The 26282-nt window shown below is 41.5% G+C and overlaps 1 protein-coding gene across 1 annotated transcript; it reads right to left on the reverse strand.

Annotated features, from left to right (window-relative positions):
* Positions 1-2705: 2705 nt before the first annotated feature.
* sema3ab (sema domain, immunoglobulin domain (Ig), short basic domain, secreted, (semaphorin) 3Ab) lies at positions 2706-25333 on the reverse strand. Its single transcript, XM_026310570.1, has 17 exons — positions 25216-25333; positions 17617-17777; positions 17129-17191; positions 15356-15475; positions 10859-10949; positions 10055-10174; positions 9402-9544; positions 8077-8191; positions 7919-7988; positions 7678-7822; positions 7321-7540; positions 7091-7182; positions 6947-6988; positions 6140-6297; positions 4909-4973; positions 4181-4326; positions 2706-3893 (listed from the first exon to the last, which is right to left on the reverse strand). The coding sequence occupies exons 1-17, from the start codon at positions 25331-25333 to the stop codon at positions 3366-3368; spliced, it is 2397 nt and encodes a 798-aa protein (XP_026166355.1). The 3' UTR covers positions 2706-3365.
* Between the last annotated feature and the right edge of the window lie 949 nt (positions 25334-26282).

Here is a 26282-nt window from a genome sequence, read left to right on the forward strand (position 1 = left end):
AAAATCAGTTGTGATTTAAACTGCAGCTTCAGGACTGATGTACAGTATATATACAGTATCTCACAGAAGTGAGTACACCCCTCACATTTTAATAACCCTAATGCTCTTGGCCACCATGCTGCAGCTCAGTTTCTGGGCTTTGGCAGTCTTCTTATAGCCTAGGCCATCTTTATATAGAGCAACAATTCTATGTTTCAGATCCTCTGAGAGTTCTTTGCCTTGAGGTGCCATGTTGAACTTCCGGTGACCAGTATGAGAGACTGAGAGCAATAACACCAAATTTAACACACCTGCTCCACATTCACACCTGAGACCTTGTAACACTAACGAGTCACATGACACCAGGGAGGGCAAATGGCTAATTGGGCCCAATTTGGACATTTTCACTTAGGGGTGTACTCACTTTTGTTGCCAGTGGATTAGACATCAATGGCTGTGTGTTGAGTTATTTTGATGGGACAGCAGATTTATATTTTTATACAAGCTGTACACTCACTACTTTACATTGTAGCAAAGTGTCATGTCTTCAGTGTTGTCACATGAAAATATATAATAAACTATTTACACAAATGTGAGGGTGTACTCACTTTTGTGAGATACTGTATATCAGACAAAATGTTGATCATACAGAAACATGGAAAATGTGGAATTGTTTTATTAAACACATTTATTACGTGTCCATGGAAATGTGCTTATTTTTATTTCACCCACCAGAGGGAAGTAGCACAACACTTCATATTCTGTTGCAGGATCAAGTGAAACTAAGCTGTGTCACACTGATTTCTGATTGCAATTTGTTCGTTTCTGTTTTGTAGGTTCAGTTGGAGCACAGAAAGTTATTCTGTATATGCAAATACATTAGCACGATGTCAGTTATAACACATCATGTGCTATTCAGATCAGTGTCCTAAACACAACTTAGCTCCTTTGCAGCCTGATGCCCACCACAGTGCACTGCTTTGCATTTTACAAATTAAATGTGACCAACCCACTGTGATTATTTAATTATGCTCAGTTATGTTAATGACATCAGTTAATTAGATCATTAGTCCGTTTTTGATGTCAGTATGCAGCACTTACAGCATTAAATGAATCCCAGTGTTAAGGATAGGTCATATGAGTTCATTAATATGAAAATGTGCGCAGCAAAGTTCTCCAAAATTTAATCTCATCAACCTTTTTGTCCTCACCACACACTGTGATAGCAGCACATTCAAATAGATTAAATGAAACCAGTATTTTATGAAGAAACATTTATTAGATGAGCAGAATACATCACCACCATCATCATCAGGCCAGAAAGCAGCAGCACTTTCTTTCTTTACTTTCACCATATGTCCAAGACAGATACAGTGAGGCACTCTATTTTTCCTCTTTGTCATGGTGATCTTACACCCATCTCCAGTTTCTGCAAGCTCCACATCTCTGGTGTTCAACTTGTCTTGTTAGACTGAAATCTCTTCTTGATGCTAGCTCCAGCTGTTTCTCATCTTACTCAGTTATTACTTCCAAAAGCAGATGAAGCTTGCAAACTCACTAGACAAGGTTGTCTGACATGCAGATTTACACTGATGTTCTTGTTCTGGCCTGTGAGCACTGTAGTCCACAGTGAGACCCTGTTGGATCTTATTTATATCTTTTATGAATACCTAATTCTGGAATCATCAGTTATACCATTTAGAGTCCTAACAGAATTATGTTTATTATTATTATGTACATCCATGAAATAGATAGTATTGTGTACTGCATTAGCAAATAACATAGTAACAGTGATAACATCAGACTAGTATATCATCGCTATAGGAAAACAAGAACACCTTGATAGTATTCACATGCACTAGTACAGTGTCTTACTTGTCAAACATAGACCATAACATTTATATTTACATGATGTTCACAGTTACATTCCAGGTTTGTGTTTGTGTTCCCATAAGGTAATGATGGACAGATACATCGTGAAAATGAAGTTTTTACACAGCCTGTGAAGAATATGGATGTGAGGCAGTAAATGAAGAAGAATACAGTATGGGTACTGGGTTATTGCTCAGTGCATTTGATATATAATGCAATATTGACCAATATTAATAAATAACTTCTAGTCATATTACAGTATTTGTCATAATACAGTTATTTTAAAAAATTGGTCCTGTATTGTAGGTGAAATTATTCAAACCAAATGATGAAGTGTAAGAAAAAAAGCCTGCACATTAAAAAATATTTTCACAAAGCACATAACTATATATTAATAAATACACGTGGTGGAAACAAAGTACAGTATACAACACATAATTAAATCAGCATGGAAGAGCATTTTGTGCAATTAGATGTTGGCAGACATCCCTATAAAGTGACAGATGATGTTGGAAGGAATCTGATGATTCAAAACAGTTAAAAACAACACAGTAATAAAACCTTTGTTCAGGAAGCTTATCTAGGGCATAGACACGCAGACTAGTACAAAATCTCCATTTACAACTGCTATTGAATGACATTTTCTTAAATAAATTTTTTATCTGCAGAAAATAATGTAAAGCAACAAGGCAACTGTAACCATTCCCTTTAGTATGAGGAGATAAAACAGTTTACACATTTTAGCTACATAATTATCTTTATTGAGAAATTAAGTGTTACTCCCAGTTTCTTGCAATGCTCAGACATTGTTCTGTCTCTTGGTGACTTCTTTAATCATCTATAAGCCCCAAAAATGACCAAGCATCCCTTCCTATGCTCTTAATGAGCTTCACTCTTTCACTGCCAGTCCATTTATTCTCCAGTCTGTTTTATTACAATCCCATAGCATGTGAGAAATTATTGGATATTTTAGGTCTCTATTTAGTTTCACACTGACAAAGACACCTGACTAGCATGCCATGAGACAATCTCAACCAGGAGTCTGTCATGTCTATAGAGTGGGCATATATACATATATCCAGTATTTGTAGTGGCTGATGCTGCCCCTCTGCAGTGTTCAGGGCACAGAGGCCAGCTGAGATGAGATGCTCCAACAGTCTGGCTTGATATAACATCCTGTTTCCTGCCATCCTCTGTACAGGTGTACTGTAAACATGTTGCCCACTCACAGAGAATACTATCCATCTGTCCATTTTCTATACCCGCTTATTCCTTAACCAGGGTCACGGGGATCTGCTGGTCCCAGCTCTGTTTCGGGTGGAAGGCAGGGGTAGACCCTGGACAGGTCAGAGAATACCAGTTGGAGTCAAAACCTTTTTCCATTTTAAATTTTCTATCCAGTGAAAATGGATGAAATCTGTATCTCAGTATGAAGGAGAAAACTGGGTAAATTAATCAGGATTACAGAGAGGATGTGGTTTGAGGCTTGAGTGATAAAAGCCGAGCTTTATAGGTCAGACACTGCGGGGGGCCCTCTCCAGTTCATGGGTCCTGCGGTTGCGTCCCTTCTGCCTCTCTTGCAGGTGCTTCCACTTGGCTGCCGCCCCTTGACCATGCATGTGGGTGTGAGGGTTCGCCACAGTCTTCTGCTGCTGCTGGTGTATTTGTACTTGCTGCAGCAGGTGAGCTTTCTGCTTCCTGTGCTTCCTCTCCCTTTTCCATACCTGCTCGCAGAACTCGTCCATGCTGTTCAGAGTCGGGTGATTGACCAAAGACAGGAAGTCTCTGTACCACAGCTTGTGATTTGGAGATTCTCGGGGTAAAGAACGATCCTGGGCAGGGGGAATGGCAGCAACCTCTTCATTGCGATGTAGCAGATCCTCCAGACGCCCCGTGTCAATGACTTCTAAGTTCACTCTGAGGAGTGTCTGCATGAAGCCATGCTCAACTGACTGGCACAGATAGATCCCCGAATCCTTCTTGCTAAGTGTACGGATCAGCAGACCCTGGTCTGTGTGGATGAAATGCTCCTCTGGTTTGATCTACAGTGAGAAAATTCAAGGTGACAGAGAGACAGTGCAGGACACAGAGAGGAAGACAGAAAAGAAATTAGAAAATAAACTATTATGGTCTCAAGTATCCCAAAATTTTAATCAACTTTGCCTAATGGCTGTTTTAATAACATAAAACCCATTTTACTTGGGTCAAGTGTGGCATTAAATATTATGTTATCTAAAATAATTTTCATTATGAAACACCATATCATTATTTGCCTGCTGATTGTATATTTCAACAGAATAGATGACGTGTGTGCAGAGGTGGTGCCGACCTCCTGTTTGCGATCACCAGCTGAATGCTGATACTGCCAGTACGTCAGGGCTCTCTGGGACTTGGGACTACACTCAAGGAAAGTGCTGCTGTTCTCCACACCATACACGGTTTTATCCGTGAGAGTTGTCTGACCATTTAGTTCATCTAAATAAGAAATCAGAGAATTTAAACAGACATTAGTTAGCGTTTTCCATGCAGATATAGTTTTTGAGAAAATGTATTTTGCTGTTTGCCAGTTAAATAAAAAAGAAAAGAATAATTAAGTGAGCAAGACCAGTCCTGTTTTTTGACTCAATCAATTAACAGGGCAATAGAGTGCAGATAGAGTGTAGGGTTTGGCGACATAGAGGAGGCTTAGAGGAATCCTGGCCATGTTAATTATAAACTTCATTTGGATTTACTCTAATCTTCGCACCACCAGAAACAGATAAAGTACACAACACCACAACTAGCTTCTTTGATCTTTTGATAGCTTCACAAAGGCCAGCTTTGGGATATTTTCTATTTTGAGAGTAGAACTAAATCCTCAAAACAAAAGCTTCTTTTGTTGTTCAGTTGAAAATGGACAAAAATGAATGAAATCAAAATTCTAAATAAAAAAAAATATCAAACTGTGTAACAATTATGAAACATTAATATAAATCTGTTTCTACACATTGCCTCAATTATTATATGTAAGTTTGTAAAATGCTTTTTTAATCACACAAACAAATTATTTTGGTATACCATGATGTAGATCAGAACATTGTGTGAGTGGGTCTCCATTCCTGATATCTTGTCTCCTTGTTCTTCTGCAGAAATACAAATATGAAAATTTTCATGAGTCAGCACAGACACCAGCTTCTTTGTGTGTGTGTCTGTGTGTGTGAGAGAGAAATATGTGTGTACTGAGAGTTTGTGTGTGTGTAGATGTGTATTTCAATGTGGTGCAGTCAAAGTAGAGGCCACTACTGCATTGGCTGCCCATAGCATTGTGGAAAAGCTTTAATTACAGGGTGTACACCAAAGAGGTATTCAAACTTAATCAGTCACTCCAGCTTGTCATCTCTCTGGGTTGCAGATACAAAAGAGATTTTTGAGCCTCATGCTCAGTGTCAAACATAACCCTGAGAATATTTTCTGTAAACAGCAATTGAAAAAACTATGAAGACACCAAAGAAAACTGGTAGCTTTACCCCCTGTCCTCCCTGTTGCTCCAACGTCGTTGTGTTAATTAGAGGTAAGAGTTTGCTCTGGTTACCTTATTTTTGAATGTAAGACTCCAACTAACAACATGAACGTGATACTGTGCAGCCAGCATTCAAATCAATAAGCCCCATGGAGCTATGAGTGGGAGGTAGCACACAAAGCATACTGTTCAGTTCAGACCACTACCACACTACTCTCCAATCTCTAGCACCCCACTTCACCAAGACAGCCTCCAGACATCACTGGCATTGGTTCTTTATTTACAGTAAACATATGAGGCAGGTTATATTTCTAGCTTTCTACCCAACAGTATAGCTTTACTGTTTTTTGGCAAATATGCAAAGCCTGCACTAAAAGCATGCCCCTGGCCCAGCCCTAAGTTGAAGCCTGATTGCATATGTCCACCAAATAAATATGATTTGATTGTGTTCTGTATTTGCTGTGTCTTGCTACGTGGCTGTTAATCAAAACACAAATGTGCTTTTCTGTTAATATGTGCCAGCTGCAACTTGTTTTACCTTCCTACATATGAGATGTACTAACTGTGTTTCAGTTAGTACATCTCAATTCATTGAGCATCCAATTCAATGTATATACCTGGACAGGTAAATATAAATGTAAATATCTATTGCATTGTAGGCAAAACCTGTTCATTGTGTTTGAGATGCTGAATTGTTGCCATGCACTTGTATTGCTATGCACTAGCTTGTAAAACACAGTGGCAGGATGGCAGCAGGTCAAGTATGAAAGTGGAGTATGCATTAAGTACCTCTTAGCCATGGGAAAGTATCTGGAGCACTCAGTGCCATCCCAGGCACAATATGGATCCCTTGCCAGGCAGCATTCAGCACAGGCCTTCCCATAGACCTCACACCGATGCAAAGGCATCTGGGAAACACCAATGTCTGAGCCCAGGTACAGCTGTTGCTGTAGAGGAAGAAGAAAAGAAAATATTTAGTTTTCAAAACTAAGTACTTTATATCTTAGGAGGCACAGTTTAGATTTTAAGTCTGGATTGGTGGTGTGCTTTATGTAAAAAACTGCCTCAGTATTTGTTTGTCAGTGAAGCAAGAAATGTAAGTATAGCTTGGACAGACCCTCTTTCTACAGATGCTCAGCACCTTTCTACCTGTCAATTACCTCATTTAGTCTCTCCCTGTTATTTAGGCTGATGAGCTAACATTTGCTGAAAAGCAACAATTGGGATCTTTGTGTGATAACACATAGGCTCATCCCAAAGTGTTTAAAATGTGCAGACAAGGGTCTCTTTTTTCTGTCTTTCAGCCCTGCAGCAAAGTATGTCACCTCTCCCTTTCTGAGAGACAGGCTTTCCAAACACACACATGCAGAAAAAGAATGGTCATTTGTAACATATATCCACATTTCTCTGCACTAGAAACCAATGGGCTCATCTACTGCCTTCACAGCAATCATTCACCGCAGTATTATCATTATTCAGAATTATCTAGGTATAAGTTAGAGGTCTTTAGCTACAGTACTTTGTAGTTTTACAGCACCTGTGGTGTTGTTATAGTTCTATGTTATTTGTTCATGCAGTAAGAATTACAGTCAATACCTGTTTTGTTGAAAGCTCCATGGCTGTAATTGCTGTTGGATTCTGTAAAAAATAAAAACATCAGAAATAAGTGATTACAAGTGATAATGCCACTGATCTTAAACCTGGCCTTTCAAGTCATACAAAGATGAGAGAACAACATACTCTGAAGACAGTAATTTCCTCCAACAGGACTTCTTCGAGGTCATGCCAGGAGCCTCTGGGGATGGATACCACTTTCAAAATTGTCCCCATGTCTAGCACAATGGAAGCACACATTTCTTGAGTTATCGACACTAACATTTTCCTCATCTATTACTTCATAAAACACAAGTACAGTTGTTCAGTTTACTGTATAAATTGCTGGTGCCAGTGTATCATATGCTATTGTATACCTGTGCCTATGAATATGACATCATATTGGCCATCTTCTGCTTCTACTTTATCCACTACTATCTGGGTGAACTGGTAGTCCACATCTGTCTTGACTATGATTGGTTGATTGTTAATGGGGTAGACAGGGTTGAACATGGCCGGATGGCTTCTGGCAAAGGTAACCACTTCATCAGGAAGGTCCTTTGTTGTATCAAATCCTCCAAATGTCTTGCTTGGGCACTGCAGAAACAAAAAGAAAGATGTGTTGTAACAGTCACATTGTATGACATTGTACTGTAAGAATGTTTTAAGACCCCCCTGACTCATCCCAGTTCATCCCACACTACCAATACATTTTAAAGGCACAATGTACTCACTGTTCCAGATCGAGGGTAGGGTACACGTCCCTGGAATGGGACCCACTGATAATTGGGCCCATCTCTATGAGCATAAGGACCCAGAAAGACTCTCCTGATGTCTGTCATGCTGTACATGCACACAGCTGAACCTTTGAAGATGTTGCTAATGGGCAGAGATAATGAGTCACATAAGAAAAGAGCAAGTTCTAATTGTAAAAATACAATTAGGGCCAAACTATTTAATTATCATCCGGGATACCTGGAAGTGGTAAAAACTGCGTAGATGATTGGGCTCTTGGGATCCTTTGTGCTCATAAGAAAAACATCCTCTAAAAACAAACGTATTGTAAAAATATTGTTCATTGAAAAGGGAGAATTCCATCTTCACAAAACATAATTTAGAGAGGAATCACTCACGCAGTTCATCAAAGTGTGTCTCTATTCCATTACTGCCTGGCACAGAACAAATAAGTCGAGCCTTCAAGAAGGTGGTCCACTTATTTACCAGACTCCTGTGACCTCCCAGGTCATTCTGTTGGACAGAGAGATTCAGCAGAGAAGCTCATTTATCAGGAAATTACAGGCATATGGGACATTGGACTTGTAGGTCTTGTAAATTAAGAAGCGTTAATGGGAGAACTGCATTGCCTAATTCAATACTCTACTGTTGAGGTGAAGAGCTTTCTTTCTGGTTAGATGTAGAACATGAAAGCTCCATACCCTCTGCATGCTAATAGATGTGAAAAGTGAGTCCTTCATAGTTCTGCTAATACCCCTTTAGTGAATGAGAAGAAACAGCCATACATAGTTTATGGAGACAGATTAAGAGTTATGTAAAATACATAGTTTCTATGGTGAAATGGTGTGGTGAAATGTTCAATTTGGGAATCTTTCGCTCTTAATCATTAAACAACCCTCTTGATTAATCAATACATATGTATTCTAAAATCCATTTTCCATTGCGAATACCAAGTTTAAGATGTTGTGACAGGACTTTGTGTCTCCAAAATACTGTATGGTCCAGTAAACATCCTGTGTTTTTCCGTGTGGCTCATAAAAACTTATTTCATTTGGTGTTGATTTATGACAGTAAATTACAATGTGTCCAAATATGCACAGGCTCAAATTAATGCTGTATCTTGCATAATAAATGGTTTGTTTTGTGTTGATGATAGCATATTCCTGACATTCTGGGTAATCAGGCTGTCATGAAGGAGCCATGATGTCCAGCTAAACGGGTGGTTAAGGCTTGACATCAGTCACTGATCTGCAGTCAGTTTGGTGAATTCCTGCTTAATTAATATGAATAGGATATGAAAGCTGATACCAGGCCAATGGTTTAATATAACCATCCCAGGGAGCTGGAGTTTATTGCCAATCCAATCAGTGCCAAAGCCTGGCATTAGGATAACAGTGCTGCCATTGACAGTGTCTGTGCCTCTCAGGTTGTGGTGACATTTAGGATTTCTCTCAGGTTTCTGTCTTTGGGGGCGATTGTACCGTGAACAACAAAGCCTACTCCTCACTGGGCTAAAAATAATCAGAGATAGTTAGAGATAACAGCACCAGAAAGCTGCCATTATGAAAGCCACTCAGACACTCGTCAAGTGCTTCTCCACATAGGGATTCTATATCACATAATGTCACTGTAAAAGTGTGCATGTCACTGTGTCACTCCTTTAGTGTGTTCCTTTATGGGATCTGGTTTGTGTGACTTTATGTTCATGTGTGTGTATGCATACTTTGCAGAGCTGTCCAATGCGAGCATGTGTGGCTTTCCCAACATGCTCTCCATCTATAGCACTCTCTCTGAAGAACAGGTAGATTTTATCATCTTCTGGGTTGTCACTCTCAGGAATCAGATGAACACCCACAAACCTTGGATCTGCAGAACATACAGAGACATAAAGGGAAAGTCTTACACAGTATATACCAGGGCAGCTGATAAGGGAAATGTAAACAGACCAAACAGGCCAGAACTAGCTTTATGATAATGATTTTGATATGAACGTTAACTGGAGACGAGTAAAATGTGACAATTAAATTCTAATATATAAAGTATGAAACCAAAAGATAAAAGTGAACAGTTTTATCTTAATTTAAACTGGGAAAAGCTTTAGGTTACTGTTACTCATTGAGTCAAAGCAGATAGATTAGCTAGCTTGTTGAGTTTATTGTTTGACAGACAAGAACAGTTGTATGTTATCTGTGTAAAAGTTAAAAGCTATGTTCCAACTACTAATTAAAAGCTAGAGTATTCAAACTGAGGTTAGATTTCAGTATAAACTAAATTGAGATTTATGAGTCAACTTTCAAAAATCTTTTGAGCCACTTCTGTATTTTTTAAAACTATTCATAAATATGAGCAAAGAGTTATTTCCTTCTTCTCTCTCACCATTTAGCCACCTGGAGTCATGTTGCTCCGTCCTGATTGGGTGATGCAGGCCCAGAGTTCGAAAAATGGCAAAGTCCCTGCCCATGAAGTCAGCTGATGTTCCAGCATACAGTTCTCCATCTGTGAGTACAAGGAATAAACTGCATTAGCATACTAATGTAGTAACACTGGAATAGTCTGCTGTATTTTTTCCTGGCCATGCAGGTGTGAAGGTCTAAGGAATTGAGCCTTAGTAGTACAAGTAGCCCTGGAGTCCTGAGAGAACATCAGGGGTGTGAAATTGACATTTACACAGTAGGTAGGACTAAGAAGGGAGGAATGAATGGACAGAACAGAGGTGTGAGACAGGGGGAGTACATGTAAAGAGGTGAAAAGGGGAAAGGAGATGGGGGGTGATGGGCTGGAAAATAGCCATCTGCTAGGTTAAACGATGTGATCTAACACAATGGGACTAGCAATAATTGGGGGCAGAAAGGATAGACAAGTTCAGTCATGCTTTATTTGGCAAACATTTGGAAATGCAGTGCAAAAAAAAAAAAACTCAAAGGGTCATCTGTCATGCCATTTAAAAGAGGTGTATTCAGATTGAAATAGATTTTACAGTCTTGCCAATGAGGGGTTCTCTATGTGTAAATACAAACTGCAGAGCGGATCCACTTGTAATGACTAACAAGAATGTCCTGTTCTGTTATTCGCATTTACTTTCTACCCTATATATTTACTGAAATGAAAGAGCAAGGCATAGGGTGTTTCAGGGCTCTAACTAACAGAAGAACAGCACAGTGTCTCTGGTTGTGTACTCACCAAATAGCATGGAGGCAGTGAGCAACTTGGGATCATATGGACTCTTCCCCCGACCATTTTCTATGTGAGGCTCCAGTCTGAACACACTGTCCTGAATGTAGACAGTCAACAAAAAGGAGTTGTAGATTGTTGCGACCCACAGTATTGTATTTACTAGTATTGTATTCTCCTTTGTTAAGGGGACACAGAAATGAGAAATAGTTGTTTTATTAAGCACATAAAACTGCAGAGAGTATGTTGACACTCAGGAAATCTATTAAATTAAATTAGTCATCTAATGAAAGAAAAACATTTATACATGGAGAAAAATGCCATTTGCTTCTCTTTTACTCAGATGGACACAAACACACTACGGTGTGTAGAGTAGCAGTACATATAGCACTTGCATATTAGACCAATCTGCAGTTCCTGAAGAAAATGAGTGACTGCTGGGAACTGCTGCTGTTCGTTCTTAGACCTTATGATACATGAATTAAGCCCCATGATTTCACCCAAACACCCCCCCCCCCCACCCATCTTTTGTACCCGCTTGTTCCTGAAAGCCAGGGTCACGGGGATCTGCTGGAGCCTATCCCAGCTCTCTCTCGGGTGAAAGGCAGGGGTACACCCTGGACAGGTCACCAATCCATCACAGGGCCGATTTCACCCAAACACTTCAAATGTAAAACTATGATCTTTAAAAAGCTCCTGTAACATAAATTTACAGAAATTTGCAACTAATACCATAAACAATAGCAGCCATCCCTTAGGAAGATGCACAGTTTAATGTTTAAATAATCTGTATAGATTTGAGACAAGTTACATGCTATAATAATGAAGATAGTGGCACCACATGGATCTATCTCATAGAGTTCATTCTGCCAGTACTCACTCACTTCTTCTTCTTCTTTTCCTTTTGGCTGCTCCCTTCAGAGGTCACCTCAGCGAATCATCTGCCTCTATTTAAACCTATCCTCTGTATCCTTCACACCCACAACAACTATCCTCATGTCCTCCTTCACTACATCCAAGAACCTCTTCTTTGGTCTTCCTCTATGCCTCCTTCCTGGCAGCTCTAACCTCAGCATCCTTTTACCAATGTATTTTCTGTCCCTCCTCTGAACATGTCCAAACCATCCCATTCTGGCTGCCCTGGCTTTTTCTCCAAAACATCTAACATGAGCTGTCCCTCTGATGGACTCATTCCTGATCCTATCCATCCTCATCACTCCCAAAGAGAACCTCAACATCTTCAGCTCTGCTACCTCCAGCTCTGCCTCCTGTCTTTTTCTCAGTGCCACTGTCTCCAAACCATACAACATTGCTGGTCTCACCACTGTCTTGTACACCTTTCCTTTCATTCTTGCTGACACTCTTTTGTCACACATCACACCTGACACTTTCCTCCACCCATTCCAACCTGATTGCACACGTCTCTTCATTTCTTTTCCACACACTCCATTGCTCTGGACTGTTGAGCCTAGGTCCTTAAAATCCTCCACCTTCTTCACCTCTGCTCCCTGTAATCTCACCATTCTACTTGAGCCCCTCTCATTTACACACATGTACTCTGTTTTACTGTGGATAACCTTCATTCCTCTCCTTTCCAGAGCAAACCTCCACCTCCACTTGAGCCCTGCTCTCACTACAGATGACAATGTCATCTGCAAACTTCCACATAGAGTTCCTGTCTGACCTCATCTGTCAGCCTGTCCATCACCACAGCAAACAAGAAGGGGCTCAAAGCCGATCCTTGGTGCAGTCCCATCTCCACCTTGAACTCCTCTGTCACCCCTACAGCACACCTCACCACTGTCTTACAACTCTCATACATGTCCTGCACCACTCGAACATACTTCTCTGCCACTCCAGACTTCTTCATACAAAACCACAGCTCCTCTCTCTGCACCTGTCATACGCTTTTTCCAAATCTACAAAGACACAATGCAGCTCCTTCTGGCCTTCTCTGTACTTCTCCATCAGTATTCTCAAAGCAAATATTGCATCTGTGGTACTCTTTCTTGGTATGAAACCATATTGCTGCTCACAAATGCTCACTTCTGACCTTCTGGCCCTTGTTCTTAAAAATGGGCACCAGTACACTTCTCCTCCATTTCCCAGGCATCCTCTCACTCTCCAAGATCTTGTTAAGTAGCCCAGTCAAAAACTCTAATGCCACCTCTCCTAAACACTTTCCAGACCTCCACAGGTATGTCGTCAGGACCAACTGCCTTTCCACTCTTCATCCTCTTCAACACCTTCCTCACTTCATCCTTACTGATCTTTGCTACTTCCTGCTCCACAACAGTCACCTCTTCTACCCTGTGCTCTCTAACATTTTCCTTATTCATCAACTCGTCAAAGTATTCCTTCCATATTTCCATCACAATTGTGGCACCTGTCATCGCATTTCCATCCGTCCTTAATCACCCTAATCTGTTGCACATTGTTAGAATAAGGGCATTGTAAATCGCTGACTGTGTTATGAGAATTGTCATTTTGCAGACAGATTTATGTAAAGGGTGCAACCAGGCATGTCACAGTTAACGATGTTCCCTGTTTCTCTGTGCAAATCACCAAGACATGTGAATATATGGATGTGAACTCTGTATGAACTTTGAAGATAGCCTATGTTTCAACTCTCCCCTATTGTGTAAAGTGAGACAGTGCCTGGAAGTCATGTAACCACCTCCAGATATAAATTAAAGTGTCCTGGGTGAGACTCGCGCTGCAGCCGGGGATAGCACCGAGTGTGCATCTCCTAAAGTCACGAGCTCAACCTAGAACAAAGAAAAGATCTCTGTGTAGATGTTTGATTAGAACCAACACACATCCTTCCCATCTCTGTCTCGCCAACCTGTACAAGTCCACCTCTCCCTCCTTAGTGTCCAACCTATCATACAAATCCTCATATGCCCTTTGTTTGGCCTTTGCCACCTCAACCTTGACCTTACGCTGCATCTCCCTGTACTCCTCTCTGTTCTCTTCTGTCCTCTCAGTGTCCCACTTCTTCTTAGCTAACCTTTTCCTCTTAACACACTCCTGAACTTCCTCATTCCTCCTTATCTGCTTTCCTCTTTCCAGATGACACACCAAGTACCTGTCTCCCTGATCACTTTAGCTGTAGCTGTCCAGTCATCTGGAAGAACCTCCTGACCTCCCTGAGCCTGTTTCAGCTCCTCCCTGAAAACCACACAGCACTCTTCCTTTTTTAACTTCCACCACTTGGCCCCCTGCTCTGCCCTTGCCCTCTTCATCTTCTTCACCACCAGAGTCATCCTACACACCACCATCCTATGCTGTCTGGCTACACTCTCCCCGACCACTACTTTGCAGTCACTGACCTCTTTCAGGTTGGAACGTCTGCACAAGATGTAATCAACTTCTGTGCTCCTGTCTCCACTCTTATATGTCACCCTATGCTCCTCTCTTTTCTGGAAAAATGTGTTCACTACAGCCATTTCCATCCTTTTTGCGAAGTCTACCACCATCTGTCCTTCTGCATTCCTGTCCTGCATAGCAAATTTACCAATCACTTCCTCGTCATCTCTGTTTCCCTCACCAACATGTCCATTAAAGTCTGTCCCAATCACCACTCTCTCACCACTAGGCTCTCACCACTACCCTGGATCACCTCATCCATCTCCCTCCAGAATTTCTCCTTCTCTTCTAACTCACATCTTACCTGTGGGGCATAACCACTAACAACATTCAACATCACACTTTCAACTTTCAGCTTCAGACACATCACCCTATTCCTCTTTCCATCCACACCATGATAAAACAGCTTGAACCCTGCTCCTAATCTATAGGCCTTGCTACCTTTCCACCTGGTCTCCTGAACACACAAGATATCCACCTTTCTACTCTCCATCATATGAGCCAACTCTCTAGTTTGCCCTGACAAAGTCCCTACATTCAAAGTCCCTACTCTAAGTCCTACACTCCTGCCCTTCCTCTTCTCTCTTTGCCTACAAACACGACTTCCTCCTCTCCTTCTTGGACCAACAGTAGTCCAATTTCCACTGGCACCCTGTAGGTCAACAGCACCAGTGGTGGTCATTGTTAACCCAAGCCGCGACCAATCCCGTATGGAAGTCATATTTGTGATTTGCATGTTTGATTTGACTTAAATTTTACGTCGGGTGCCCTTCCTGACACAACCCTCTGCATTTACCCGGACTTGGGACCAGCACATGAAGACATGAAGGATTGTGCCCCCCTGTGGTTGCATTTCAGGTATCACTCACTACAGTTTAAATTTGAAATCCTGTGCTCTATAAACTCTTATGTTTATTTTGCACTTCATTTCTTTAACTAAAACCATTTTTTTTCTTTGGGCTGCTTAACAACTCGCTTTTTAGGAAGTGAATACACTCACACCTGAATGGACCCTTCACATCTATAAATACTTTCATAATGATATGAAACTTAGTACAACTTTTAACTCGCAATGTAAACATGCATTACAGTGCAAAAGCAAGTGGAGGCGAAAAATAAATGAGTATGTGCCTATACCTCTGGTTTCTTGCCCACCTCCAGGTAGGAACACACAGGGTGGAAGGCTCCGGTCCCACACACATAGAGATGGGTCTGGTTGAAGGGCTGCAACACCTTGATGAAATTGGAGCATTCCCTCTGATAGAAAAAGATGACCCAGAATGAGCAACTCACCCACACAAAACCATTTTAAACCATTGGTGTGGTTGTGCACAAACGTCTGAGTCAGTAAAAATAAAATAAACAGGTTTAATCACTCAGGGCACAGAGGAACATGAAATTTGTGAGTAGCAAAGTTCTGTGATGATAACAGAAAGCAATGCTTTGTTTTCTGCTGTATGTCTCCAGGGAATGTCCAAGCAGTGTGCTGTGTAATAATTCTGGAAATAATAATAACCAGGCCATGCATAGGAGGAAATAACAGAAGAGTCAACAAAAGTCAACTATAATGAGCATATAACAGCAACAATGCATCACAAAAAGTGATGTTCTTGTTTCTGTCCTATTTGGTAAACGTGTGTGTGGCAACACACACCATCATATGGTATATTTCTATATGTTCTAAACAGATGAGACCTCAAATAAAGCTGAATGTGTTTACAACAGGAAAAAAAATCTGAAAAATATAATGCCAACAAAATTTACTGATTAGCTAAGTTAGTTTGGTTTTACTAAATCATTAGCAGAGACACCAGCCTCTGTTTGTGTCAGCCGTTATTTGAGCAGCTCTTTGTCCTTGGACCTACATGGTCTGTACCAGCAGGTTTCTCTGAGTGGTGAATAATATTGTTACAAGCAGTAACACATTATTATTTGTGTCTGATCTCTGTGGTGCCTGGTCGTATGCAGATGTCTTTAAAATAGCAGCCATGCTTATAATTCAGGCATCAAATATTACTCACATTGCTTGTTACAAGAACAAAAACATCTGTATGACAACAACAGCTGCAATTTATTTTTTTCTAGTGGATAGATGGTCAGACCTTTTACACTCATCTATTTCCTTTTCTCAGCTTCATCTCTTTAAATGTGTGCTCACGGTACATCAGGGGGCATTAATGGACTTCTTCTTCATCTCTATATACCGCTATTTAATTATATCTTCTCACATCCATGCCACAGTGTTTACAAAAAAAAAGCCTTCATGAGGACTTCACGGTGCTTCCAAAGAAAAGTAGATAGGGAGAAGAGCTTGTCCAGACATGAACTTGCTCTTGTCTACTTGAGCTTGTCTACTTTCAATGAGGTAAATTAGTCTTTATACTTAAAATACTGCAAACTGAAGGTGTCAGTTTTACAGTTTGAAAATACCTGAAAAGTATGGGGGAAATAGGAATGCATGGACAAGCAAAAATAGAGAAGCAAAAAGTACAGCCATGACATGGGAAAACTGTCTATGATTCCTGAAAATATAATTATTCATAGAGTACTGTAAATTTGTAAATATTTATATAACACAACTTATTGGAAGCTCTTGTTTTGCAGAATACATTTATTATTATCTATCTATCTGTCTATCTATCTATCTGTCTATCTATCTGTCTATCTATCTATCTATCTATCTATCTATCTATCTATCTATCTATCTATCTATCTATCTATCTATCTATCTATCTATCTATCTGTGTGTGTGTGTGTGTGTGTGTGTGTGTGTGTGTGTGGCATACAACAGCAAGTGCAAAGGCGAAGCTGAGACCTGTAGTTTATAGTACAAGAGAACAAATCCATCTGTGGGAGTGCAGGGTTATGATGCTGACACCCACTAGCAAGGTGGATGGTTTTAGCTCTTACCGAAAGATCTTTTCCTGCCCATTTGCATTCATCTATTCTGGTGGGAGAAGCAGGCCAAGTGATCTGTAGCACAAACACAGATTCCTGTGCATGTTAGAAAACAATCACCCCCTCTTAAAATCAATTTTACAGCATGGGTCAGTGGGGCTACAGCCTGTGTGTCTGCATGTGTATATATGAGGGTTGCAGGGGTCACAATGCAATTTGTTATCCAGTTTGTTTTGGTTTACTACATTTTTCAGGCAGGTGTGCAGAGAGCAGCTAACATGCTTGGCACAGCGTGTGATAGTGTGTGACAGCCCGGGTTTGAAACATTCATGAAGCACTCTTCAGCAGAAATAGAAAAGAGAGTCCTGAGATACTTGTGCCCCTGACTAGAGCTCTGAATGGAAATGCATTTTCAAAATAGATACTGAATCTGTCAGAGAAGCAAACAGGCATTCAGTCAAGAATGGATGAAGCCACCAGACAGACTGCCTATGGTTTACCTGTGCATAGTCTTTGCTAATGTTGAGGAGGTTAAAGGAGAAGATGTGGTCTTTGGCTCCCACTACTAGTCTTCCTCTCTCCTCATCCAACAGGAAGATGTGGTAAGCTGAACTGTTGGCCAGGCCTTCAAACGTCACAAGATTGTTAGACTCCAACATCTCTGCAGAGACATGGCAAGAAAACCATAAGAAGTCAGTTTGTAAAAATCACAATGAATTGTTAATAAACAATAACAACAATAACAACATTTCCAAACATATACACTGCTCTATTCCTCAAGGCCATATGGAATAAATTATAATCTTACATTGGGTCATCTTGTCCATATCTTCTGATAAACTGTTTCATTTTACAGTTTTATTTTTGCATAAATGTTATTAGTTCCTTTTCCAAGCTGTTCTCAGGACTGTGAATTGCACAGCTTGGCTGAGCAAAGCAACTGACAGATAGTGAAGAGGCACTGCCAAACAAAACTGGACTGGGCAGGTAATGCCAGCACTGGGAGCCAGTGATCAAACTGCATGGGGAAGTGACCTTGACCAGAGCAGCCAAGCAGAACTTGGTACACTCACAGTGGAAAACAGGGAGGAATATGTACTTTAATGTCATATTACTCTGTTAACATTTCATGACAGATTACACTAAACCACATCAGCTACAGGTTATATGGGCTAACAGTGCATGTTTTGCAGTGTAATGCAATGTTCTGCCAAGCCTGGAAAAGACACATTGGCTTTCACAGTGGAAAGTCCAATTTGTCACGAACAGACATTAAAGATCTCATTTCCACAACCTCTAAAGATGGCATTATGACTATGGCATTATAGTACCTCTTGTGTAATGTGCACACACACACACACACACACACACACACACACACACACACACACACACGCACGCACACACGCGCGCGCACACACACACACACACACACACACACACACACTCATTCACTGTGGGTCAGAAGAAAACGTGAGCAGGACAAAGTCTCAGCACTTTATGACCCCCTCCCATTGGCCAGCCACACAAAGGGGTGGAGAGTTATGGAAGTACTTGTTCCTTCAGTTCCCTCTCACTCTCTTTCCTACTATGTTTTGAAGAGTAAATAACAAATCACTCATGAATGTTTTAGCAGGGTGAATGCCCCCTTTCTGGAGTGTGCCAGGGCCCAAGAGAATAAGACACAAGCTAAAGCAAAGTAAGTATAAAAGGAAAAAAAGAAGAAAGGGCATCACCCTGGATGCTTTTACTCATTTTTAAACTCTCTGTTTTAATGAGTTAACAAAACTCAACTCAGCTGTACTCTTGGCATGTTTAAACACTGAAATGGGCTTTAAATTTGCACATTTTGAGCAGTTATTGGTATATATTTTACTGAGGAGAATAAAAAGAATGATAGGATAAATAATAAAATAAATAAAATAAGATAAAAAAGGGAAAATATTAAAAGGTGAGAAAACAGACAAAGAACCTATTGGATACAGTTACAAATTTCCTCATCTTCATGTCAACATTTTGGCACCTGGCATTCAGTCAAAACATTATTTCACTCAGAAAAGTGTGCACAATGCCCCACCCACATGTACCCACACATGTACACTGCTGTCCACACAGAATGGTAACATACAATGGGTTAACACTGTGTCTTTAGTGTTATTGTCTTGGCGATTTATTTGGTTTCCTGTGCCTCAGCGTTGATGGGGAGAGATTTAGACGGTTTCCTAAATATAAACTCATATTACAGTGTGACCCAGCCTTCAGGGTCAATGACTCACCACTCCCATGTCTTCGAAGAACTGGACATCTAAACCTCACTTAACAAGTCCACAAGGATTTAAATGTATTCTTGAAGTTGTAAAGAACAGAAATAGTTTGTAGTCCATCCATCCATCCATCCATTTTCTACCGCTTATTCGGGGCCGGGTCGCGGGGGCAGTAGCCGAATCAGGGATACCCAGACTTCCTTCTCCCTGGACACGTCCTCCAGCTCTTCCAAGGGGGGACACCGAGGCGTTCCCAGGCCAGCCGGGAGACATAGTCCCTCCAGCGTGTCCTGGGTCTTCCCCGGGGCCTCCTCCCGGTGGGACATGCCCGGAACACCTCCCCAGGAAGGCGCCCAGTAGGCATCCGAAACAGATGCCCGAGCCACCCCAACTGACTCCTCTCGATGTGGAGGAGCAGCGGCTCTACTCCGAGCTCCTCCGGGGTGACCGAGCTCCTCACCCTATCTCTAAGGGAGCGCCCGGCCACCCTGCGGAGGAAGCTCATTTCAGCCGCTTGTATCCGCGATCTCGTTCTTTCGGTCATGACCCAAAGCTCATGACCATAGGTGAGAGTAGGAACGTAGATTGACCGGTAAATCGAGAGCTTCGCCTTCCGGCTCAGCTCCTTCTTCACCACAACGGGACCGGTACACCGACCGCATTACTGCTGCCGATGCCCCGATCCGTCTGTCAATCTCATGTTCCGTCCTTCCCTCACTCGTGAACAAGACCCCGAGATACTTAAACTCCTCCACTTGAGGCAGGATCTCTCCCCTGGCCTGGAGATGGCAAACCACCTTTTTCCGGTTGAGTACCATGGCCTCGGACTTGGAGGTGCTGATTCTCATCCCAGCCGCTTCACACTCTGTTGCAAACCGCCCCAGTGAACGCTGGAGATCCTGGCTCGATGGAACCAACAGGACAACATCATCTGCAAAAAGCAGAGATGAAATCCTGTGGTCCCCGAACTGGACTCCCTCCGGCCCCTGGCTGCGCCTAGAAATTCTGTCCATAAAAGTATTGAACAGAACCGGTGACAAAGGGCAGCCCTGCCGGAGTCCAACGTGTACTGGGAACAGGTCTGACTTACTACCGGCAATGCGAACCAAGCTCCTGCTCCGTTTGTACAGAGACCGGATAGCCCCCAGCAAAGAGCCCCGGACCCCATACTCCTGGAGCACCTCCCACAGGATGTCACGAGGGACCTGGTCGAATGCCTTCTCCAAGTCCACAAAACACATGTGGACTGGTTGGGCAAACTCCCATGAACCCTCGAGCACCCTCGAGAGTGTGTAGAGCTGGTCCAGTGTTCCACGCCCAGGACGGAAACCGCATTGTTCCTCCTGAATCCGAGGTTCGACCACCGGCCGGATCCTCCTCTCCAGCACCCTGGCATAGACCTTCCCCGGGAGGCTGAGGAGTGTGATCCCTCTGTAGTTGGAACACACCCTCTGGTCCCCCTTCTTAAAAAGAGGAACCACCACCCCGGTCTGCCAATCCAGGGATACTGTCCCCGAACGCTACGCGATTTTGCACAGGTGTGTCAGCCATGACAGCCCAACAACATCCAGAGACTTGAGGTACTCGGGACGGATCTCATCCACCCCCGGTGCTTTGCCACCGAGGAGCTTAGTTTGTAGTCTCGGCTGCATAATGAAGACTGGGTCCAAACCAAGGAGCCAGTTAAGACATACAGTGACACTCTAAGCCAAAACGATTTTATCCACGAATACTTTTTCCAAATAATTTAATTCAGTCATGATTCATAAAATGCTTCCATATAGCTACAGTATTAACATTTGTTTCTAAATCATACACAGTGTTTTGCTTCCTTTGGGTTACAGTTTCTAACTCTATTTGCATTTTATTTTATGATGATTTTATTTTAATAAGGAATTTTTGGGCACCATAAAATGAAGCCACTGTCCCAAGAATGGAAAGAAGCTCAAGGTCATAAAAAGTTACTGTAATAGTATTTCTCAGCCAGGCCAGAGCTGTGTCCCAGATATATGTTCCTCTCTCCAGCCAGAGTCATCAATCCTTCGTGCATGCACTGTAAGTCCTTCACTGACAGCACAGTGACCTCCACCTGCTACCTCTGATCTTTGTTCACCTGCACCAAGGTTGTGCATGTGTGTGTGGTTCCTTCCTGCTACCTGAAAGATAATTACACACAGATTCACACCTAGAAATACACACTAACCCATCACCCAGAAAGAAAACGAAATATCCCTCCTGGTCCATAAAATAAAGTTGTGTTTAAATTGTTTATCTAAAGTAAATAAAGTAATTGCCCACAGAATAATACAGTTGTTTCATTAACAGCACCTGTGTCAAAGAGCAGCAGGGAAATTGCACAGTCATGATGATGCCACCTCACTTCTATTCAAACCAGACCCCAGCGTGAGAGAATAAAGACACACAACCACCACATGCACATACCACAAACAAACACACATCTCGGGTTTGTGAAAACTACAACTGGGACTAGTATCCATGGCAACAGCGCATTCAACAGTGACTACTATAAAGTTATTAAAAGCCAATCATCCAGAGACAGATTCTCTATGGGTATTGTGTGTGGATCTTTGTGTGTATATGTGTGTTTGGAGCGTGATGTATGTTATTGGAAAGAAACAGGATGTTTCCAAGCTAAGCCAGAGGTGGTAGCCTATACATGTCTAAACTGGTGTCCCCTCCAGTTAACTATAGCAGGTGGGTATGCAGGAATAAAGCAGCACTTCTTTTGTGTCTGTTCAACCTGCAACCTCTGCTAAATGGTGTTATAAATTCCTAGCCATTTCAGACTTTCAGAGTTTTAATAATGATTGCTGTAGAGAAATGTTTAGCTGAGTTCATTGACCAGGAGACACTGACACTCATGCCGACAGACAGGTGGATGGACAAATGTGCGGCCTGTAACAGCTGTCAGCTGCTGCTCTCGTGTATTTGACTAATTTTCCCATTTACTCTACAATTCTTGAGGCAGGTCCATCAAGAATCCTGTAAATGTGCAGGCCAGATAGAAATGGAAAGTGAGAGAGCAGGAGACAGGCAGATTATGGATGCAAAGAAACAACAGTCCCAGACTGACAAAAATAAACTCTTTCACCGTACCTTCTACATGCTTGAAGGAGAATACCACAAAGTTTCATCACTTAAGTAATTTAGTGTCAGCAGAAATGCAGGCAAACACTGTTTCAAACTAACTCACACTGTTTTGCAAGATGTTCTGCAAACTAGTCGGGTGTGAAGTGACTGCTTTTATTTGACAGGATATGAAAGGGTACACTAGATTAAACAGTTTTGTCTGATGCAGTGCATTACAGTGGAACTACCTTCATTGTATTTTACACTATTCATAAATGCATGCGTCATTTTACATACATTATAGATAGGGTGATATGTGGCAGTATTCATACTGTAATACTGGTTTCAACCATATCATCCTGGCCTACATGACCGCTGGATATGATGTAAGAAGAAAGTGGATTTCTTATGTATTGTACATACTTAGCTGATACACATGAGAATAAAGTCAAAACACTACAAAGACACTTCTGAGAGATACTGAACAAAGAAGTCAAACAAAACCTGAACAAAACCATACAAATCCTGAGAATGCCAACATTTCAGAACTGAAGAAGAGTGTTTAGAATACCTTCCCATGCCCATTAAGGGCCATTCAGAGCTAATATCCCAAGAAAGCCGATAGTACAGTGAAGATTGTTAATGTGCCTATGGAGGTCTTTAAGAGACTTCTCCATTCTTCAACTCTGATTAAAACTCATTTTTTGCCACAATGGAAACAGGAACAATACAAAAACAGCTGTCCTATGCAGTATCTATGGATCTCAGAAGAAGTTCATGAATAGTAAAACCAAAGTTTCCACGAATAGTTTCTACGTTTTCCTTTTTGACATTCGATTAAGAAGTTAGTTGTGCTGCTCTGAATGTATTAGCCTGTGGTGTACGTATGAAACTCCATCTCTGTAGAACCTTGGCCTCCTACTAGTTCATCATCACCCATTCACTAGTTGTTGATACAGTTGGACCTCAGCTCATACTTAGGTAGCCATGGGGTACCATTGTTATTATCTTTCCCCCTACTCCAATGCCCTTCTGCCCCTCAACCCTCACATTCAAAGATGTGCTGGAATCTCCTGGGGTTTAGCAGGGACGTTGGGTGTGTGTGTGTGTGTGTGTATGTGTGGTTGTTAAAGGAAGTTGGTATGTATGCCTCTGAGAGCCTAACTGGGCCTCATACCGTGGAGGAGCATGCTGCTGTCCAGCTTCACACTTTCAAGATAAACATATCCCTGCTGTGTTCATGTGAGTTAAGCATCAGAAATGCGCAGGTGTGTGAAGGTCTGTACCCACACAGGCACATTAATCTGGGCACACACACATTTTCTTGTTATTCCCAGTGACCTGTAGGGGTCAGAGTTCCTTCACTTCACAGTCGTGTCATTGATCAGACGTTCTGTCCTAGGACTCTACAACTTCTCAGCCTGTCTGTAATTCATCATAGTGGATCATCTGATGTCCTCCTCCCTCTGAGTCTGCTTCACCCAACACAGTGGTAATAAATCATTTATATGATGACATAAATGATTCATAATGCAATAATCCAGTGTTATTGCCTAATGGTAGATGTCCGCTGATTATATGAATAATTATATTATATGAATAATATTTCCACGACAGTAGGATCATGGAAATTATACCTGCTCACTGTCCTCTGGCTAGAACTATTCAGCCAGGGATGGTGCCAAGTATTATCCTCACCAGCCAAAATGCAAATGAGGTCTAATAGTAATACCGAATGTAGAAATGGCAGCCAAATAATCAGGCTGGCACGGCTGCTACCTGAAGGCCTGACATGAAATAGAGATATTACTACATGGGCGTGTTTCTCCAAACTGACAGCATGTGGTTTTAAATGACTGATACACTCACAGGTATCATTAGCTATCTACAGATGGCCATGCATTTATTTGTGTGTGAGTATTCAAATGCTTGTGTGTGTAATTATGGAGCGCCCAGTGCTTAGCAAGAAACATTTCTCTTTGGGAAAGCCATCTGCTGAAACAGACCTGCACCATTCATCCTGAGTATAATTACCATGCAGGGAAGAACGGAGCGGAAAAATGACATCCAGGGAAAGAAAGACAGAGGGATAAATGATGCTCAACTGCCAGGGAGTTTATGTCTGGCAGTTTCATCATGAAACTGACAACAGCACTTGATCATAAAAGGGACAGAGACAGTCAGAGAGAGTCCATCACAGACTTCAGTAATTAGGATTTCACTTGTACCATAGAGATTCTTCTGATTTGGCAAGTGAAGTTAATTTCCTGGTTCACACCAAACTGCTCACTTCTTGTCATAATAGTGAAAAAAAAAGTTGCTCCAAGACCTTACTAATAAGAACTTTATTATTATTATATTATTTAATGCAAATACAAGATTTCCATATTAAAGCACATTTGATAAATTGAATGTAATTATATGTTAAATTACATTTGCAAGAATTATCTGCATGACTGAATAAACATTAAATGGGAACTTGCTTCAGTTTGTCTGCAAATTTTCTAAGCCGATATGAAACATTTTGACAGTTTCAAACTGAACCTAAACTGACTGAATGAAATCATATCCAGCACACACACTACTCTGTCACATAACAAGAGTATTTCCTTGATAAGCCATAATGTTTGACCAGTTTTGAAAATAATTTTATTATTTTCAACTCACTTTGCTGGACATGTCCTGTATCTACTGTATCTCAGACAATTAATGAGGAACTGAATCATTTAGAGATGTGTCACTCACCTTTGTAGGACAGTTTTAATCGGGGGATGTTGTTCTTGGTCTGTTGTGCTCCACTGCACTCTGTCCCGACCAGAACCATCCCAAACAGCAGCATAATGCTGCCCCAAAGACAGCCCATGGTCCTGGGGCAAGAAAGGCCAGCAGTCTCCTTTGAATAGACAATTCCAGTGCGTTCAATCTCTGTTCCTGCGTAGATGAAGAGTGGTAAAAGAAATGTTCCTGTTGTCCAGTGATTAAGAATAAAATGCTGGCAGATCACTCCAGACTGGTTCTCACCAGGTCTCACGCCCTGAAAAATCAAAAAAACTGTTCCTTTCCAGAGATCAGAAGACAAGATTAGAGTCTAATTCCAGGGAGAGGGAACCTGCAAAGTAGAGTTGGGGGTTATAGGTCAGTGTCACTGCAAGTGAGCCTCCAACATCAGTGAATCAAAGAACCTGAACCCAGCTAACTACAAAAAATACATTTTTCCCATATTAAGTGCTATTCCCATAGTGAAAGAGTCTGGATACAACTGCCATATTACTAGCCCTGGTACCGAACTAGTAAGTACCTCTGTCTAAACAAACGTTTGCGTTATTGCTGAGTCTCTGGCTAAGAAAGAAAACTGGTCCAGTTTGTTTCATCAGTTAATCTAATTTGCTTGATAAACACAATCTGCACTGACTCTCTCTGTCCCCCTTTTTTTCTATCTGCCTCTCTCTCTTCTCAACACTAACATGCACTATTCAACGTCACTGAGCGCAGCTCTGTCCCCACAGCACGAGACCCACCAACTGAGAACAGCTGAAGTACCGTCGGAGTGAGGTAGAGAGAAAGAGCATGGGGGGAGGATTGAGAAAAGAAGAGAGTGCACTGTAGGCGGGAGAAAGGGTGAGAGAGAGAAGAGAAAAGAAAAGAAAACTGTGAAAGGAAAGTAGTGGGAGAAGAAAGGTTAGGACAAGGCAAGAGGTTAGAAATAGTGTGAAAACAGTGGAACATTTTAAGGAAATGCTTAGCTGTTTTGTAGCTAAGACTTTTAGATCCAACTAAATGTTTTAAAGAAATTCGATCACTTTTATTGATTT

Source organism: Mastacembelus armatus, chromosome 6 (assembly GCF_900324485.2).
Source record: "Mastacembelus armatus chromosome 6, fMasArm1.2, whole genome shotgun sequence".
NCBI lineage: Eukaryota > Metazoa > Chordata > Actinopteri > Synbranchiformes > Mastacembelidae > Mastacembelus > Mastacembelus armatus.